The sequence below is a fragment of the Haliaeetus albicilla genome, chromosome 8 (genome assembly GCF_947461875.1).
Source record: "Haliaeetus albicilla chromosome 8, bHalAlb1.1, whole genome shotgun sequence".
NCBI lineage: Eukaryota > Metazoa > Chordata > Aves > Accipitriformes > Accipitridae > Haliaeetus > Haliaeetus albicilla.
This window is the reverse complement of record NC_091490.1, coordinates 16,988,030-17,008,619: the sequence shown is the minus strand read 5'-3', so window position 1 is coordinate 17,008,619 and position 20,590 is coordinate 16,988,030. Positions and strand designations below refer to the sequence as shown.

General features: G+C 39.5%; 1 protein-coding gene across 5 annotated transcripts in view; it reads left to right on the top strand.

Moving 5' to 3' along the window:
• The window catches only part of ZNHIT6 (zinc finger HIT-type containing 6), a 37,578-nt gene extending 20,588 nt beyond the window's left edge, over positions 1-16,990 (top strand). For 4 of the 5 annotated variants that reach the window (XR_011325745.1, XM_069789134.1, XM_069789133.1 and 1 more), the window contains 2 exons: positions 12,217-12,341; positions 16,622-16,990. Coding sequence is in view for 3 of the 5 variants with exons in the window: in XM_069789134.1 (XP_069645235.1) it covers positions 12,217-12,341; positions 16,622-16,707 (211 nt within the window). In the remaining 2 variants the exon portion in view is untranslated. Of the gene's footprint in view, positions 1-12,216; positions 12,342-16,621 lie in introns of those variants that run through there. The other variant, XM_069789136.1, reaches the window with a different exon arrangement.
• The last annotated feature ends 3,600 nt before the right edge of the window (positions 16,991-20,590 follow it).

The following is a 20,590-nucleotide window of genomic DNA, read 5'->3' as shown; positions in this document are numbered from 1 at the left end:
ACTGGACTTACTTTATAAGGAAACTTATAAAGGAGGTTTTGAAAAACGAGTGTTACACAACTCTCTTCTTCCTTTAAAACCTTGGTTTGGAAAAAATCTGCATTTGAATAGGTTATAATAGTTTTCCGTTTGGTGGTGCTTGCCTCTATCACCTGTTACGCAATATTTAGTTGGTGGTTGGTGTCCATTCTCTCCTCAGCTGTAACTATTCCAAGAAAGGTTTAACTGCTGGCCTCTTGGATGATTTTTACAGTCTACATTCTTTCATAAAGTAGTCTTTTCTTTCTTCAGGATAAATTAGTGTCCTGACTGTCTTCAGTCCTTTTTTTGGGATGCCTTCAAAGTGACTTCATATGGTAACAGTATTGCTTTTTCCACTAAGGAAAGGAAAGATGCAGCTGCCGAATTATACAATCTGGTTTGGGACATACACCTTCTTATTTTCCTGAGAATTGCCTTATTAGGCTTTGTGTAAAAAAAACAACACCCAAAGCAACCCCCCCAAAAAAGAATTCCTAAATCCAACAGACCCTTAGTATTTGCTCTAAGTAGGTTAATGGTCAAAGTTACTGTTTTTTTCATAACTACAGGTATTTAATGAAAAAGTTATTTATTCATCCTTATCATATAAGATGATCCTATTTCTAGAAGAGAAATAACTGCAACAGACTTGTCTTACAGTAGATATTTTAATCTACTTAAGAATCTATTTAAGAATAAGTTGTTGTAGAAGACTTTTGGGGATTCGAAAATATCAGTAGCACTGACAGAATATTTAGGTGCTTGGAAAATGTAGTCTGGTAGGCCTTAGGTTTGCAAAGCCCACTGCTTTCAGTGGACCATATCCTTCAAGGAACTGGAGTACAGAGCAGTACCAGACTGTATCCTGTAGCTTTCCTGTTATAAAACTGTCATGCCATACAGGGATGCGTATAGAATCAGTTGTAGCATTGTTTTTTATATCGGTAGTACTGGTGCAGCTCATGCTTCAATTACTCAGCCAAAAATACCAAAAGCATTTTTGTACCAGTTCTAACATCAAGGGGCTTCTTACTTTCTGTGGTGACATTGGCTGGTGCACATGAGAATACTGGCATGTTTGCCACTTAATTCTTGTGGATCACAGGGAGGAAAATCTGCTAAACAAGTATCAGAGGTTCTTTACTAAACGCCATTGCTTTATGGTGGTGAACACTTACTTTGCTTTAACTGATCCAATGCAGTTGCTTCCCAGAAGGCTGGATGATGTTAGTAATTTTGGAGCACTTCCCTGTCTCAAGATCAGCTGGCAGAAATGAGAGTTATTTCCTTGGATGACTGAGTTCTGTGCTCAAAGAGAATTTTCTTTGGTACTCTATTGTTTTTAAATAACTAAGGGTTAGATCACGTTAGTAGGTCGCAGTAGTCGCAGTAGGCTTAGGAAGAAGTAAGTTTTTTGCTTTAGTGTGTGCCAATATGCCAACAGACTTTTAGAAAATCATCTTGGAATTCAGAGAGTAATATAAATGTAATGGAACTAAATCTTTTTAAATGTAGTATTTATATTGGATTATTTATTTTCCTGTCATTAAAAATGTCTATTAGGTATCTGTTTTGTCAGTGATTTTAAGATTATCAAAAACTGTTGTATTTAAATATGTTCCAGATAGCCTCAAGTATTGATAGTGTTTTCCTTAATTTTTCATACCATCTTCCTAGGGCACTTCCTTCTGCATTATCATTTGTGAATAACTCCATGTAAAACCAACAGAGCTTGTAGTCTTTGCTTTCTGCTTTTCATACATAACTCAGTTGCTTTAAAAAGTCACTGGTATTAGTGTGGTGCATGGATCAGTTCTTTTTATCATCATATTACAACCTCATTTCAAAAATACTACTTCATCTAGCAAAACAAATGCGCTAGAATTGGCACATGTCAAGCATTATTTCCTCCTCTGCATTTTCTGCAAATGTTGAAAAGTGTGGGGTGGTTTATTTAGGATTCTCTAGTCTTACTTGGGAAGAAATTCCTTTTCCCATTTGTGTAGTATGTGGTATACATGAGACGGGAATTAAGGATACAAATCCCTGGCTGAACTGCTGGCCTTGGCATGAGTTGGAACAGACCCCAAGCTGGCTTTAACCTGTGCCAGCAGAAGATTGACAGTAGAATTCATTACTCCTCTCTAGCTTGCAGCAGCTGGCACAAAAGCAGCTCTGCCAGCTTTACAAAAGCAGGGAGCTAGCTTACAATAGTCATTCTTCACTGCACAACTGTAGTCAGGCTCTGGCGACTTTGTACTGTTCAAGGGGAAATAGAATTTGGTCTGTAGTCTGTTTCTTAAACACAGCGCTCCTGTGTATTAATACTTGTTGCTGTTTTTTCCCAGAGTGTTGGGTTTTGTTTTGTAGGGTTTTTTTTATTAAAACTTCAGTTTTTTCCTACTGAATACTTTGTTACGTTTTCTTGTAGGTCATTTCAGGCTTTCTAGTTCTGTTACTGCAGCCATTTCAGTGTCATTTTTCACATGCTCCTTCTTTATCTGAACATCAGTCTCTCTGCTGACAAAAGCAATGCAGAGCAACAGATGCCAGGATACACAGCTTTCACTGTAAAAAATAGTCACTTTTCCTTTCTGTCTACTTACGTTTTTCATTGAAATCCTGTATTACACAACATAGATGGAAAGCAGAAAACTAGTCATTGCTGAGTATAAGAAGTGTGTATGGTCTGAATCTGTAGCATGCATAGCTGAATGTTTATGATGTCTGACTACAATTACTTGACCTTTGAGAAGATTTTGGGGATGATTCCAAAAAAATCCAGAATTTATTCATCTTACTATCTTGAGCAATCATTCATTTTTTTTCTTGAAGGAGATTGCTTTATGAACCAGTAGGCGCCTGTTTTTTAAAGTAACAATCCAGCGTTTTGTAACCCATGCTGAATTCTTTTGGATTAACTGTTTTATAATTAATGGTATTGCATTAGGGTTTCTGGAGTGTCCCAGCTAGAGAGTCGCTGAGACATCTGTTGCACAAAGATATATTTGAAATTATAGCCTCTGCTCCAAAATTTTGCTGTCTATATTGCAGCAAGTTAGATCCAGACCACTTACAGAGGAATATGTGAGTAAGTAAAGAGGTGGAGGATGAGGTAACGATAAAAGTTTTAGTGTTGGCTTCAGCTGGTGGTTTGTCCTGTCTAGTCGTCTAGTGGTGGTCTGTAAGCACCACAGGCAGACCTGAAGACCTTCGGACCCTTCGTGCTTGCAAAGCAGGTAGACAGACCCCAAATTCTAAAACACAAAGAAAACTGTAGCCTCTTTTCTGCATCATAACTGGGTTTGAAGCATGGGAGCAGCATACGCAGTATATGCACAGGCAGATTTTCTCTCCTTTCTTTGAGGAAATGTGCATCTAGGAAAGGCTGTTTAAAGAACAATTCTTGCAGTTTGTTCCAGCCCACCATGTCTACTAGGGAGTAAAGAGGAACTTGCCTGTATGTATGTACTATGTAACATAGGCATAGTATGGAAAACGCCTTCATGGAAGTCCGTGTACTGCATAGCATGCACATACAAGAGAGACTTGAAGGCAAGAAGACAGGCTATGAAGTCCAAGAAAAGATTGCAGTTGGAAAAACCCTGTTGAATAATCTGTTGTTCCTTGGCTGGGGGAAGGAGCTGGTAAAAATGGGCTGTAGAGCAAAACTAACGTTCAAACCATTTTTCCTATTCCAGTCTAGCGTAAGTGTTGTGAGATGTATCGAGGGGTTTAATTCAACTGTATCTGTCAGGGTTGCTGTTAAAATATTTTTCTTAAAGAAAAAGAGGATTTGCTGCTCGTTTCTTGGAAGAAAAAGACACAGTGAAATGCTGACTTAAAGTTAGCTGAGTTTCTCAATTTTGGGCACCAGGCAGCAAGGGGAGGCTGGAGTAAGAGGCTTCTAGGAGCAAAGATACAAACTCCTTTGTGGGCAGTTGAAGTGGTAGGCTAAACTTGGAAGCTGCAGCAGTGAAACATGGCAGCGTAGGCATCAGGGTTTTCACAAAGGTGGAGTAGAGGTGTGGTGGGTTGACCCTGGCTGGACGCCAGGTGCCCACCAAAGCCTCTCTGCCACTCCCCCTCCTCAGCTGGACAGGGGAGAGAAAATATAACAAAAAGCTTGTGGGTCGAGATAAGGGCAGGGAGAGATCGCTCACCAATTACCGTCACAGGCAAAACAGACTCGACTTATAGAAAATTACCTCAATTTGTTGCCAATCAAACCAGAGTAGGATAATGAGAAATAAAACCAAATCTTAAAACACCTTCCCCCCACCCCTCTCTTCTTCCTGGGCACAGCTTCACTCCTGAATTCTCTACCTACCCCCCACCCCTGCCCAGCGGCGCAGGGCGATGGGGAGTGGGGTTTACGGTCAGTTCATCACACATTGTCTCTGCTGCTCCTTCCTCCTCAGCGGCAGGACTCCTCACACTCTTCCCCTGCCCCAGCGTGGGGTCCCTCCCACGGGAGACAGTTCTCCATGAACTTCTCCAACGTGGGTCCTTCCCATGGGCTGCAGTTCTTCACAAACTGCTCCAGCATGTGTCCCTTCCATGCCATGCAGTCCTTCAGGCACACACTGCTCCAGCGTGGGTCCCCCACAGGGTCACAAGTCCTGCCAGAAAACCTGCTCCAGCGTGGGCTCCTCTCTCCACAGATCCGCAGGTCCTGCCAGGAGCCTGCTCCAGCGCGGGCTTCCCACGGGGTCACAGCCTCCTTTGGGAACCCACCTGCTCTGGCGTGGGGTCCTCCACGGGCTGCAGGTGGATATCTGCTCCACCGTGGAGCTCCCTGGGCTGCAGGGGGACAGCCTGCCTCACCGTGGTCTTCCCCACGGGCTGCAGGGGAATCTCTGCTCCGGCGCCTGGAGCATCCCCTTCCTCCTCCTTCTTTGCTGACCTGGGGGTCTGCAGGGCTGTTTCTCTTACATGTTCTCACCACTATCGCTGATGGGCTCGGCCTTGGCCAGCGGTGGGTCGGTCTCAGAGCCGGCTGGTATTGGCTCTGTCAGACACAGGGGAAGCTTCCAGCAGCTTCTTACAGAAGCCACCCCTGTAGCCCCCCTCCACTTACCAAAACCTTGCTGCACAAACCCAATACAAGAGGAAAACCTCTTCATGTTCCAGTCAGCAAGGAGAAAACCTGTTATTTCCTCCTGATGCTGCCAAAGGGGAATCCCTGTTTTTTCTCTTTCTTGACGGAAATGAGCTAGGGCTGACTGTTTGAACCTTGCCAAGGAGGGAATTGACCTTCCTGCTTGTTTGCCAAGAAAATAATTTGTTTTCTTTGTTTCATAGCTTGTCCTTTTCATTGTAAAGCATTAGTAACCCCTTAATGGAAGGTTTATGGCACTGTGATTCCCATGCAAATAAGTATAAATTTGTGGCTATGTTTCCACCATTTAGTACAGAGTGTTAGAGGTATTCAGGCTATCTCCATATGAGCTAAATTTGGAAGTTATTATTTGCTATCTAGGGATCCGAAATTACAGAAATATCAATCCTTCCTGTTCCTGAAGTGGAGGTTCACTAGATTAACCCAAGTGTAATAAAAAAAGTATTGCCAATTTACAAGGACTGATTTCTCATCAGTTTTATACTTCTTGTTTATTTTATCAGTGCTCTGCTTACTTATGTTAATTTGTCAAATGAGATTTGATCTTTTAGTTTTCTGAACTTGGTGTATTAAGAGTTTTTCATTGCATCCTTTGGTATTCCTTGGTACACCCCCCCACCTGTAAAATTATTTACAGTAATGTAAATACAGTTTCATGAGGCTGTGTAACAGAACACTGTAATTAAAGTAGACTTATGAAATTCGCTTTTTTTCCATGATCATGCCAGTATCTTATTAATGGGTACAAGTTACATGTTTTGACTTCCCTGTATTTTGGGGGAACCACCCACAGCTTTCACATGTACTGAAGATGCCACTAATATCTTTTCAGTTTTTGAAACTTCAGGCATTCATCTTCAGTAGTCAACCCACTCTCTTTTTAATAACTTTTCCCTTGTGCAATTTCATATTCCCTTTAGGCCTTCTGGCTATCATTAACTCATTAGGCTGTTTTGGGTTTTTTATCTCAGTCGTATAGTAGCCTTACATGATTGTGGTATACCCTTTTTCAGTATGTTTCTCTATACCACTTAAAGATTTGTAAACTTTGAGCTTTTGAACAGTTTGTAAAGCTGTCTGGCTTTACAAAGTAAGTAAATTCCTGCATGTGTAAAGGACTGTTGCCGTGATGCACTTGAATTATAGCATCTTTACTTGCTGCCGGATTTTGTTACTTCTTTTCATTATGTCTTATGAGATGGGGAAAGTATTTGCTTTCTTGAAATTCAGTATCACTTTACTGCTGTATTCTTTGAACCAAATTCTACCAAATCCAAGAAACTGACATTTGCTAGTTTCACATTTTCCTTCTGTTTTGTCGTACTTTCTCCCATAAATAAAAGATGCAGAATGGTTTGTACTTCAGTTAATCTTTAGGTCATTATTGTGCATCCTGAATCCTTTTACCACATCACCCATAATGCTCAGTCCTCTAAATTGTTGCAGCAGATGCCTTATCTGCTTTATGGGTTTTGCCATCAATTGATATATTTTTCCGTGGTTGTCATTAAACAACTTTTACTGTGTTTTTCTCTTTGTGCAATTGCCTCATTCTCAAGAGGTTTAAACGGGGACAGCCTTTGTGCTTCTATGGTGACATACTTGTAGTCTTATTTTGCTTATCTCTTCTTTCCATTAACTATTTCATATATTTTCTGGGGTAAAAGTGAACAAGCCATTAAATCTTTCTGGACATCTACTATTGCGTGAAATGATTTAGGTGACAATTGGTGTTCCTGCTGTCTTCACCTGGGTGTTACTTTCTTTTCTTCCAGGATGTTCTGACTTTCTGGAATATGTTTGTGAGAAGAGGGGTTTTGTGCTTTGGAGGTTGGTTTTAAATTTTTTTGTTTTGTTTTTTTTTCTTCCACATTTTCCACTTCAGTTTTCAGCTGTTCTTAGATTTCCCTAGTGGAAGGGCCTCTTACAGCCCATAAAAGAGAAGAGATTGCAGATTGTTGCAGCTTGTCTTAATATGCTCTTTGAGGATGATCTATGGCTGAAATATGGCAAGGAAAAGGAAGAGCTTCATGGGTTTCTTGTTAATTTGGAAGTACCTTTATGGATTCTGTGTATGTAGGTATAGTTACGAGGTGGTGATAATGTCTGAGGTGCTTTTCTGGTATGCTGGCAACTTTTCTTCCTGTGCTTTTTCAGTTGGTTCCTAGCAGGACTTGTGAGCCAACTGGTTGATAAGAGAAGGTTTCTTGTCCTCATTTTTCAGAAAAAGGACATCTGTGATGGATGTGTTACTTAAGATGGGGATCTGATGTGGAAAGGAATTGGCCAGGCATCTGGTCTGTATGGGTATAGTTTGAGCTATACAGGTATGGACAATATGGAGGAGAGGTTTGTGAGCATTTGTTGAGGCAAATTATGGAGGTCCTAGACTGGGAGAAAAACTGTAGACCGAGAGTGGAAGGAGGAGCTAGCAGGTTTTAAAATATTTGTGTAAACTGTAGTATAATTTTTTTTCATATTGAAATATACTTGAACTTGGTTCCCGTCCCCCTTCCTTAAAAGAGTGTTCAGGCAGAGTAGTCTTTCATATTGTTCCACTGTTGGTAAGAATTAGTTATAAAGGAATTGTTATGGCAAGTCATTTCCTTTTTTTGCTTCTAAGGTCTTTGCTTTTTTGCTCGTTTAATTTTCTAATTTTTTTTTTTCACACATATGGACTATCAAAATTCACTGTGTTCCAGATTTTTGGAATGTCAGAATTCTAGTGACAAAGTTAAATATAAAAATCATGCATTATTTCAATATATTGTGTTTACTTTCTGCCATACGTCTTTCGTTTTATAGCTAATTCAAGAGTGCATTTCACTACTTCCATGTTCACCAAATCATAACCACACGAAGAGGTTATTCACCACTTAGGAATGAAAGTCCATCTGTTAGTTATTATCTTTGCTGTGCTGCAGCACTTCAGAATGAGTGCTTGGGAGAGACTTTAAATGCTGTGCCCAGTCTTTGCTCTCTTCTAGGCAAATGCAGAAATGCTACCCTCTTTTGTTGGGGTGGGGGGTGAAATCTTCATTCTTCCCATAAGTTAACAGAAGTTTGGTTGTGGGTTTTTAGGACTAGGCCCAAAATAGATAGCATGATTTATGGTATCTGAATTACGCCAAGTAAATACCTCGATGTTTCCACTCAGTTCTAGGAAGAAAAATCATCTTTGTTTAAAATATGCGCAAGGGTTTTAGTTGATCTCTCTCACAGGAAAATTATGAACGTCATTATACAACTATGCATTTTAGTAATATTTACAATTATTTAGATGGTTAAAACTTGTTTGTTCTCTTTTCGGTGTCTAGAAGACAAAATTAAAGAAATAACATGGTTACAATTTATCTTTAATTACAGATTGCCAATTTTTCTTTATTATTATTAAAATCAAAGTTCCTGTAGATGACATTCAGGAAAACCTGATCAGCAGGGAATTTCCTGCTGTCTGAATTCGTGGAGACAAGTTACGCCACTGCGATGATAGCCACAGGCTCCATTTGAGGGGAGCTTGTTGTGATGCAGTGACCTAATACGGCATTCCTGCCTGTGGGAGACAGATTAGGAGTCTGAATTGTTGAATTCCTGGAAGGTGGTGGAATAACTATAGATAGTGAAACTAGCCTTTGCAGAAACTCATAGATGCTATCAGAAATGCAGAGCCACATTAATTTCAGCGTTTTGTGAAAGGTAACAAAGCCATTCGTAGAGTGAATGTAACAGATTATGTGGGAACTGATGTGGGATTGCTGAATCTTGTTAAATTTTCTCAATTGTCACAATTTTTGTAGGCTTTTAAACTGCCTGCTGGCAGGCAAATTTTATTTAATTTTTGTCCTTTAAAAAGCAGTTATTGTTATTTCATTCCAGCTAAAATCAAAAGCTGTTGTCTGCCGAGATTGTGTCTTTGTGGTCCTTATAAATGGAGTTGTCTTATTAAGAAGAAATCCAGGCCTATTTCTTGTTTCGTGACATGGGCATAAAGCCTTGCTTGGGGCAAGAAAATAATCAGGAAAGTGTATTATTAGATGGTGGGTGTTGGACAAGGAGGCTGAGGGAATGTATGAAAGGGAGAGAGAAAATATGTGGGAAGTAAATACCAGGGAGGAAAGAAGATTGAGAGAGAAGGGTACAAAGAGAAGTCCCACTGAATACAGGGATCGGGAAGCTGTAGCACAGACGATATGTATGAACTGGGCAGTGGGAGAAAAGAGAAAGCAGGGGGAGGGTTTAAAAGAAAGATGTGAAGATGGGGTGTTAAGGCAATGGTTCTGTCAGGGTGGACAGTTCATTTGGAGCCAGGCTTATCTTCAAATCCATCCTGTCATGAAGGGCTGAAGGAGCTTGTTTAGGGCCACAGGCTCAGTTAAGTTGATTCCTGCAACTGGGCCTGGAGCATGGAAGAGTCTGAGTGAAAGGACAGACTTATGCTGGTTGTCATTCATTTTACTGGGTTGTCACTTGAAATGCACAGTGAAGGAAGAGCCTGAAGAAGGTTGCAGCTAGTTATGGGTTCTTACTGAGCAGGCTACGCAGTCCCAGTGATACAGGATGAGTAGCTAAAAATGGTGGTAAAAGAATATCTGGTAATAATATCTGATTGCCAGGTTCTCCCTGCTCCATCTGCTACCTGTGATGAGACCGCTTCCCCGCAAGTACATGGGAGGACCTGCATTCCAGTGTTACCCTACATCCTTAGCTCGTCCTGGTGAACAATCAATACAGGAAGTTAGAAGACTTGTAAAAACACCGTCTCTTTTCATTTTTCTCCAAACAGGTCTAGCCTTTTCATAAGTAAAAATTGAAACTGTGTGTGTATATAGGCTTCTGGAAAAGCCTTGCAGGGCAGCCTTCTACTGCCCATAGGTCTGTGTTGTTCACCCTCTGATGTATGACTTTGTTCTTGGTCTGGGATAAAATTGGGAAGGTTTTTATCCTGACAAGGTCTTTCAGAGAGAACCTGAAAAATCAGTCTTGCTCAGGAGCCATCCTTTATTAGACTTTGGAATTGAGTGACAAGTACTAATTTTCTTTTGAGGTCTTTTAAGCATGCACAGTCAAGGAAGAGGTTGTCAGGTGGATTAGCAGAAAACCTCAACTTGCACTTGTGTATAAAGTGGGGAATGTGGTAGACTGAGGTCTTTGGATAGCGTAGACAGTAACAGCAAAGTTTAAAAAAGAGAAGTATTAAGCTCCTTTGTTATATTCTCCCTGAAGTTTTCAGCCCACATTATGCACTAGAAATTTAGATATTTTCTCTGTCACTGTCAGCCAATAAAATTTACTTTAAAAACAAAAAAGATAAAGCTCTGCCTTGGTGATCTAACACTTCAGTAATTTACTATCATAAAATAGTTTTCAGTACAAATGTTTTATCTTATGCCAAGCTGGATCCTAAAGATGTTTTGTCTAAAACATGAGATAATGGAAACTGTATTGTGGCATGTGAATTACTTTAGCCTCTTGGTGGTAAATGTTTGCTTAACCAGAAAAGAATGTGTTGAGGTCCTTGCCAAAGGAAAGGTATTGCCATACTTTGCATTTAGAGTACTGTAAATAAAGCAGTAAATATGTTTCTGTTCATGTGTGTTAATCCACAAGTTATGAATGCATTCATTCAATAAGAAATGTAATATACTGTTATCCCTTTTAAAGGATTTCAGTAAGAAGAGGTCATAATTACTTTGGGTTGAGAGAAACATGAAACCAAATATTTTCATGATGATTGAAGTTGAATATGAGAGAGAAATAGTTTTTGCTCAAACTTAAGTTTCCCTTAAATCCCAAGAACTCAAATCCTGTTTTACCTTCAGTATTATTCTTGTGTGCTGACTCCTCTGATATACTGTTCTTAATCACACATTACTGTAAATCATAAAGTATATCATTTCCTTCACCCATCCAGTGTTGTTTTTGGCAAAAGAAAACCCAACTGCATAATATGTTAATGATCAGAGGAGGTAAAGCAGCTATGGGAAGTACTCCACTTATTGCCTACAGTTTATTTTGGTTTTGAACTTCATTTGCCTTTAACTGATACAATAGCTTAGTAGTAATTTAATAATGCTGATTACAGAAAGAATTGCATAACTCAGATTGCAGTGTAATAATATCAGAGCATCTGTTGGATGCCACAGTTACAGCAAGTGAAAGAAACAGGGTGTCTCTTTCAGAGGGCTTTGAAATATCCCTTCCTTTCTCCAAAATCCCATGTCCAGGTTTCCAGTTAGAGAGTTGGGAGAGAATATTACAGTTCTAGGAAATAGTTATGGAGAAGATGCTCAGTTTACTTCTTATTACTGTGGCATCATTTGCTATGTACCTGGCTTCACCCTCCAGGGTGAAGAGGAGCCCTTTTCTGGGAAGGGACTGCTCATCCAAGTCATGCGCCCCTTGTAGCACACACATATGAGATTTCTACAGGGAGTTTCTTGCAGATGGTGCTGTAAGCAGAGATTTGCTTAGGCATAAATGGGGATATTGTACTGTCTTTTAGAAATTATTGCCCCAATGTTCTGGGTATCAGAGCCCACCCTTCTACAAAACCAGAGTTCTAAGTGCTTCCAATATACCTTTGCTTTAGTAGTTGTTCAGATATGCTTTTTATTTCATCTTCCCAGTACTTCACTGATAATTCATAAGCAAACATGTTAAATAAGGTACACTACTAACTATGTAAATTAAACCTGTAGTGTTAAAGCCCATAAGTAGAACATTAAGTGTTATTTTTAATTTAGAATCTGGTTTTGGCAAATATATCCATTTTGATAACCCTATGTCCATATTCAGTCTTGGTAAAGATACTCATTAAGAACTCATAAAACATTTATTTGACTTTGATTCTCCTCTTGTTCTTATGCTTAGATGTTAGGATGGTTTAAAAAAAAAATATGAAGTTGATAATAAGACTGGATATGTAATTTGAATCATAAGGTAATTCTTCTGAACATCATATCATCTGAAGATCCTGTGAATTGCCCAAAAGTGTTCCCCCTCTCTGCCTCCAAGTGTACATTATGTCCTTGGTAGTATTAAAATCCAAAATAAATTTCCCTGTTACTTTTAAGGTACAATGAATTGGATGCCAGTAGAAGCCTCCTGGACAATTTGAAAGGCAAAGTAATAATTGAGTATCCAACATTATTTGTGGTCTTGAAAACATTGAAGAATGACATGGTGGTTCTTGGCCAAGGTAAGCATATATTTATTTCCTGTTATGCTATACTTAGATATTTTAGTTAAATAAACAATAATTAAGGATACTCCTATTAATAATGCCAGGAATATGCAGTATGTCTTGTATTTCTCTCTGAATCTAAAAGATTGCTATAAAAAAAGCTGTTGTGAATGCTCTGATGGCTTACATCCATAAGCTGTATTGTATGTGTTTTTCCTAACTTTGTTTATGGGTGCTTGATTCCTTTTTTGTAGAGTTTTAGCCACTAAGGTAGAACAACTTTTCAGACTTCGGCTAAGTTTTGTATATAGCAAAGTTTGACAGAGTTGGTTATTTCTAGAAAGTCAAAGCTGTCTGGGGAAGATGAGTTTTAAGTAAGCCTGCTAATCATACAGAGGAATCATTCTCCTTTATTTCCTAGCCTAACTCCTAACATTGGATAGATAATTCTGAATTACAGAATAGTTATTAGAAATCGTAATGGCAAAGTAGCTTTTCGGGTGGGTTAAAAAGACTGTGTTATCTTTCGAAAAGTACTTAGTTGAGGGAGAACTTTCATCTTGGAGTTAACTTACAGGAGAGTCCAGGTCTAGCAGGAATTTGTACTCTAGTTTTGAAGTTAATTTCCATCTTCCATCTTTCTCCCCAGTATAAAGGCTTCATGTCCCACTTCCACTTTCTGCAGCTGCTGATACAGGGAATCAGTTCCCTTGTCTCATAGTTCCCCAGCTAGTCTCCTTAGTTATGAAATTCCATACTTTTCAGTGATGGGCCAGTCTGTAATTTTTACAGATTCTGAGGAAAAGCTTTGAAATATGTTTGCAATGGCTGTTGCCCTGTGGCAACTCGATCATGGCTCTATATGTATATAATTTGACTGAATAAATGAGAGACTGAGAATATTGTACCAGTGATATCAAACTTCCATCGATCTTGGCTGTTCTGCCTAGATGACACTAAGTGATCCATTGGAGCAATCTGCTCTCAAAGAAATGGCATGCAAACATTTCTTGTGCTATGCACTGCAAGAGCTCCTGAGAGTGAGGCACCCTGCCAGGGGTGAAGGTAGGAGTTTTGTCTGAGCAACTAGGTCTGCTGATATGCACCCTACGAGTGCACATACATATACTGGAGTACAAGGAAACTAGGTACTTTCAGTTTATCCATTATTTATTGATCTAGGTCCCTTGCTTTTCAGTAGTCAGCCCTACCCCTATGATTTAGATGTCAGGAGGGAATTAAAATTGATTGACTCATAAACTTAATCTGAATAGAGTGGTTGTCATTGTCTCCTGAGCTAGTAGAGAGGTTGTACTTTTAAGAGTATAGATTCAAGTAAGCGTTGATTGAACAACTATGTTTTGAGGTTGTGCTGCCGCAGCAACTAGCTGATTCTGTAAAAGGGCAGAGAGAGATGGTAATAGCTGAGGAAGTGCCGACAGCTCTGTCACAGGGCAGTGCAAGTGTGTATCTTCAAGACGGTAACCTTCCTCTTGCTGCAGGGATCATTCAGTTAGCAGTCATCCCTGAAGCTGGTATTCAGGGAACGCTGGCAGCTATTTCAGGTTTTGGGAACCATTGATTTTCTTAATCTTGTTTTCTTTTTTTAACTGTTTCTATAGATTCCATAAAAATCAAGTGCATAGCTCCCTGTTGAGATGTCTTGGGTATAACATAGCAAAAGATTATAGCTAATGGCAAAAATAGCATGATTTTCACAACATTTATCATAATTTATTTTTGTACATCTTCTTAGTTAACATATTAACACTTAACTTCAGCCTTGAGTTTGGTTTGGACCCTGTGTTCTTGGAGCTTTTTCTGTTAAGAGGGGAAGCCTGCCACAGTAACTCCAGATTCTTTCAGGAAAAGCATGTTCAGAGCATTAATATAAAAATAGGTGGGCTTTTTTGTTGCTGTTACTCCACTCGAAGACAAAATACCACTTTTGTTGAAGTGTGGCACAATCATTGTGCTCTTCTGTGGTGTGTCATCTTTAAAGAATAAAAGAGAAAAAAGAGCAGTTTGCTGTGCCAGTTGCATTCACAGGTAATTGCTAGGAGTGGAAATCTTGGGTTCACCTCTGGACTCTCCAGGGAGAAGTCTGTTGTAATCAGAGGGATACTTTAGCCCACTCCCATCTCCCAAGAAGTGACCTTTCTGCTGCAGCATCTTGTGCGTTTCTTGCAGTCCAGTTTCTTCACCATGTATGGCTTTTTCTATCAGTTGCATGCTCCTCCTAAGCCATCCATCCTGCTCTTGCTTATCCTATCTCTACCAATACTGCCTTTCCTTTCTGCCTTCTGCATGTGCACCCGGAGGGACAGTTGTCTCAGAGCGCCTGTCCGGCTGACCTCCCTTTTGCATTCCAGGCAAACAGCTGCCGCATTGATGAGTGGATGTCTGGCAGGGTGTCTGCCGGAGCATGGGGGCTCCAAACTACCATAGCCCTCCAGGGTCTGTTTACAAAGGACCCAGGCTAGTACAAGAAACAAAGTCTTGTGGGATTTAACTGCTAAAATGATGTTTCTTTACTGAGCAATCTCAGATCTCCCCCCTTCCCCAGGAAGAACAGAGGCAAGTTTTCATAGCCACAGCAATAGGCACATGCTGGGGAAAGATCACCATTCCCCTGCAGTTCAAGTTACTACCCCCAAAGACTGGCGAAGAGCTAGAGCCGCACACCTTCAAAGACAAACTGCTAGAATATAATGAGGACAAAGCCTGTTTCTCCTATCCTTGTTCTCAGAAATGGCTGAAGTATTTTGGTTGAAACTTCCCAAAAAATAAGAAAAATAATGATTGAGGATGGAAACTGGCACTAAAAAAATTAAACCCAGAGTTTAAGTTTTACATTATAAGTAAACTGCAGATAGTTTTATGGTGGGAAGGACTGGGCAACCTTAATTTATAGGCAATGCTATCAACACCACAAAAATATGTTCTTTTTGAGTGAAGACAATCTGTAATTCCTGTTAAATAAGGCTTACTGTAACAGACTAAACTAAAGCTAAAATTTGTCTGTTGAGCTTCGCTGTGAGTCAGAAGATTGCCACGTTCTTTTATGTGATGTTTTGATGCTTGACTTGCTTATAGCAAAAAAACTACAGGTGCTCTGATTGCAGCATACAAGGTCAGTCATGGCTGAAGATAGTAGGGGATTATAGAAGCTTTCACAGGACTTAGGGGCAAAAACAATCCTTACTTTGTGCATTACTCAGTACATATCTGGCATATAAATGTTAATTGATTATACACTAGATTTAGTGTAGACAAAATGTGACCTCCAATGTTTCTGGGTGAAATGCTTCTATTTTCTTGAACAAATTCCGCTGAAATTGTACAGGTGCACACTGTGTCCTATGTATTATCTATGTTTGCCAGCTGTAGAACTTATCTTGACAAGACAGTAACTATACTTCATCAGCTCCCTGTTCGTAATGTTTCCTAAATGCTCAAAAACTTCTTTAACTTCATAGTCAAATCAAATACTGAAAATAACAATGAGAGCAGAGTGTGAATCATGGGCCTACTTTGCTGTAGTTTATTTTTGTGGTGCTTGAGTGCCACCGACCAGTGGCATTTGGTGACCTCAGCACAAGGTGACTGGGGTCAGTGCTTGTTAAAGAAGGACTCTCGGGGTGTGAGGCTCAAGACCAGTTTGGGAAATGAGTGCTTCACAATACCATCTCAGCAGAGCGCAACAGCTGTGTCTTAAAGCAGAAGTTATTGTGCACCTTTAACCTCATCAGCCTTAGCTCACGGATTCACACAGCTTAACACCATCTTTGGGATGCTGGAACATGTAGAAGGAGCACATAGGTGCATCATCTTAATTTTCCATTTCCGTTTAGAATTTCTGAGTAGTTCCCCATCTTAACTGAAATGCTAATAAAAGTGTAAATGATATGTAATTCATTACAGTTGTGATCTATGTTTGTAGCAACCCAGAAAACAACATTGAAAACAAATAAGCCAAGAGAACAATTTGAAATTCTCAGTGGATGAAGAGTTTTGTGTGGGATAAATACTCTGCTTACCTACTTGACTGAAAGACCAAGATTTAAAAACTGAAAGAAATTCTCAATATTGTCTTGCTTTCTCCTTCAACAACAAGGTCCTACCTAGGGCTTTATCCCATGTTACGAGACTGGTTATGTCTGATCAAATAGCTGTCCTCAAGGAAAGTGTGATTAAAAGGAAAAGAAGGTACGAAACTGCTTCTGTTTGATGAGCAAACAACATTGCTGAAACTAATTGCTTGCTTGTTTTTTGTTTGTGTCCTACACCCTCAGATGCCAGTGAACGTACAGAGAACTCGGACAGTGAAAGTTCATCCCTGTCATCTATGGAAGAAGGGGAAATTCGGGACAGTTCATGATGGTTCTTTGAGAGAGGAGGGTGGAATGAGCATTTTATATTTTTTTCTGTAATTAAATTTAATCTTTTTTTATATAACTGTGTATTCAGAGGTTTGGTTTGGCTTCCTTCACTAAAGGCAACACTTCCAAACTGCCAGCCTATTTTTGGATTTAGAAACGCATATTTAGAGATGTAAATAAAGAGATGGGGAATTGCTGGTTCCAGAAAAAAAATGATATTCTTATTTAATTGCAGCCTTTTGTCCATGTATCTTTAATAAATCAGGGTGACTCAAATTTAAAGTTTCCAAGTTAGTTTCAACAGTATTTTTTTTTCCTTTTACCCTAACAGCTGAGTGTCTGATTTCTGAGTTTAAATATCTGATCACATATTTGTATTTATATGTGGATTTGAGTCTTAATGCTTAAACTTACTGGAAAAAAACCACTGATGTTTCATTAGATTAATTTTCTTTTAGGGTATTTCTTTATCATGCTGTGCTGCTGCAGGTGATCTTACCTTCTGACTTTAATATTCTGTGGTGACAATTTGGTGCCTGGTGCAATACTTTTTTTTTTCTTACTTGGTTGCATCTTGTTATGTTATGCATCTCATATTACTAGTTTACCTACTGAAGCCAGGTATTGTAAATATTTACTGAAGTATCAACTAAATTTACCTACTTAAAAACAAATAAACCTTAAAAAACAAGTCCTGTACTGTATCATCTGCTGACAACAGAAATCTGTTGCTAACTTCTGAGAAGATTTCTAGATCCCAGACCACTTATCACTATGTCGAAGTCCCCCGTGTCTGTGAGGTCTGTTGGAGGATGAGAACAGCGTGTGCTGTGAGCGGTGTGAGACAGGTGGGCCGCTCTGCACACTTGCACCAGGGAGTTCTCAGGAATCAGCATAGGCATTTGGGGTTAGTTTGCAAGGGTCTAGCTAAGTCGGCACCTGTAAAGTCTTAAGGACATAATCACTTTGTAAACAGCTCTGTGAGGTTGTTGCTGCCATCATTGTTACCCCAGTCTGCCTCCTGCTTGAGACTAGCACCTTTTGTGACAAAAGTTGGTGGCACAGGATGCACACTAAACTGCCATGGAGGTGTTTTTTCAGTCATTACAGGTAGAAAGACAACGGAAAGCAGTGAAGGAACTTGTTGACGTAACAGGAGGTCGTGGCACCAACATGGGAGAGGGCTTGGGCTTCCAGACTCTCAGTCTAGGCTTCAGGGCACCAGGCTGTTGGTTCCTTACCAGTCATGCTGCGTGGAGAGGATTTTTTGGATGTTCAAAGTTTTAGAAATTTTTTTTTTCACACTTTTGCAAACAAATTGTCTTTAAAAATGACATCTAGCTACTGTTTGAAAAGAGCATCAGACTTTTGTAGTCACATACTATTTTTTCTCACAGTGGTATCACGTGTCCTTTCCCTCATGTGTTTTGCAACCCCTGGTAAAACAGGAAAGTTTTTCTTCTTGCCTGGCAGTAGCCACCTGTGCTGTATTTTCTTTTTTAGTCATTGTTGGTCCTCTGCCCACCTCTTGTTTCAATGTTTGTTTTTTTAACCCTTTTTAAAGGACCAGGATTCCTAGCTGTAGGTGCTGCTTTCATATTTTTTCAGTTCAGTGAAAGTGAATAAGCTTTTCCTAATCAGTGATTACGGCACGCTGACTTAGTAGCCACAAATTACTTTAAACCAGTCTTGAACTCGTTCATAATAACATCGATAAAAGAGCAGAACAGCAAAACTGCCACAGTTCATTTGCCAGAAAATGTTTCATCTGGAGTAAAAGCGTGGCATTTCTGTTAAGATTCATAGCACACAGTGGAAATGAGAGTGCTGCAAATATGTGTTGATCTGCATGTGTGTGTGATTAGTCTTTGGCTGAGGAACACAGATTAGTGATTTGCATTACTTTCCTACACTCTTGGAGGTTTTCATTAATTGTATGAAAGGGTTTGTCTGCTTTTTTTTTTTACTTACATAAATCTAGTTTAAGCTTCCTTGTGAGTCAAATGCAACTTGTTTTTTAAATCAAGATGCTGTTAAATCTATCCTTCAGATTTAAATCTTTTCCTACCTTAAAGAAGGTTTTAAAAAACATTAAGGAGCATTTCTGTGGTGGTTACTAGAACTGAAATTTCCCAAAGCTGGGAGTCATCTTCCAGAGTTAATCAAATTGAAAGTAAATTTGATAGTAGTAGCATTTGCCATTCATTGGTAGTAGCATTTGCCATTCATTCCCAGGTTACTATTTACCTCTTTTTATTTAGTTTTGATAACGGCTACACTGGTTTGAGCAGTGGTGATTCATCAAATGCAAGCCAAGATGGAATTCAGGTATTTTTATGCAGTTTTGCTAAACTTTTTCAATTTTTGTTTATAAAAATGAGTCAAAATAATGGTCTCTGGCTAAAAGCACAGCCTTACTGCTGCCAGGTGACATGTACTCTAGTCTAAAAAAGTACATAAATTTCTAAGTTCACGGTAGTGCTGATAGCAAGTCCCACTGAATGTGTTGTGTATAAGCACAGCTGCAACAGTGGGAATTCTTCATAATAATAAGGTTACTGATTTAATCAAAGTTTATGCACTCTTTGGCTAGGCAGATGGTTTTTAACGCTTTCATAGGCAGTTAGGGGAAGTTTTCAATTCCTTTCTGAGTGACTTAACCCAGAACGAGCATCTTGTAATAAACTGGAGAAAGAAAATGCATCTTTAAAAGCTGTATTTTTAAATTTCTGGTCAAGCACTTGGTATTTAAGACATGGATCTGAGGCTGCCTGGAAGACTTCAGTTCTGTCTACTTTGAAAACATACTATTGTAATCATACTATACGAGGATCCCTACAGGACTGCCTTGATTCAGCACAGATGACGTCTGTGAATGAAAACTGTGTGATGTTGTTTTAATCTCCATCATTCAACACCAGCTTGCGCAGAGTGCTTGATTTCATGCCTACTACGCTTACTCTCTTATTTTCCTCTATAAACTACTTGTCACAGAAGGAACAAGCTCTTTGTGTGTAGCATTGTTATGGCATTTCTTTTAATGTTTAGACTTTTCAGGTTTCAAACCCTGAACCCTCACGGTATGCTTGAGCTGAAGGACCATCAGCTTATAAAGCAAGGAATAAAGGCTCTTGTCCTGAATGAACATGCTTAAAAAAATTAAAAGCTTAATGAAGTCATCCCTTTCACAAGCTATAAAGGACAAAAATAGAGCATAGCTAAGCGCATAGCAATAGCTGAGAGGTAGGATTGAGTCAGCCGTATGAGAGAACTTGGTTCTTTTCCTTTTTTGTATAACTTCTTGGGGGTATGAGGCATAAGTTGCTGAGTTGTCATCGGTAAACAACGTTATACCCCCTGTCAGCATAACAGCTAAGTTTTGAATGAACACGTCTGAAGTCTAGGTTTTACTGTATTTATCTCCACATTAGGAATTGTTGGTCCATTAGGAATTGTTGGTCCATAGAGAAGAGGGTCATGCTGCAAAGTGTGTGTTTGGCAGTAGGGCTTAGAAGCATGCCGGACCAATATTTGTGACTCCAGTCGAACAGTGCAGTTTTACTTTGCATTAGGAGTAAAACTGTTTATCATGTAGAACATGCACTCTAGTCTATTGAAGTACATAAATTTCTCAGTTCACCTTAGTGCTGATAGCAAGTCCCGCCTATGTGTTGTGTTTAAGTGTAGCTGTGATTCAGACCTTGCCCTGCCAGGCAGATATGGCTGTTCTCTATTGACATCTGTAGGAACTGAGAATGTATAACACCTTGCAGGAGCAGGCTTTCAAAGAGTAAATATACAGCTGTGATGATGTAACTTCAGGCCATATTTGGTCACAAACATTTCATTCTGCTTTCTTAAGTCCCACGCTCTTTTCCTGAA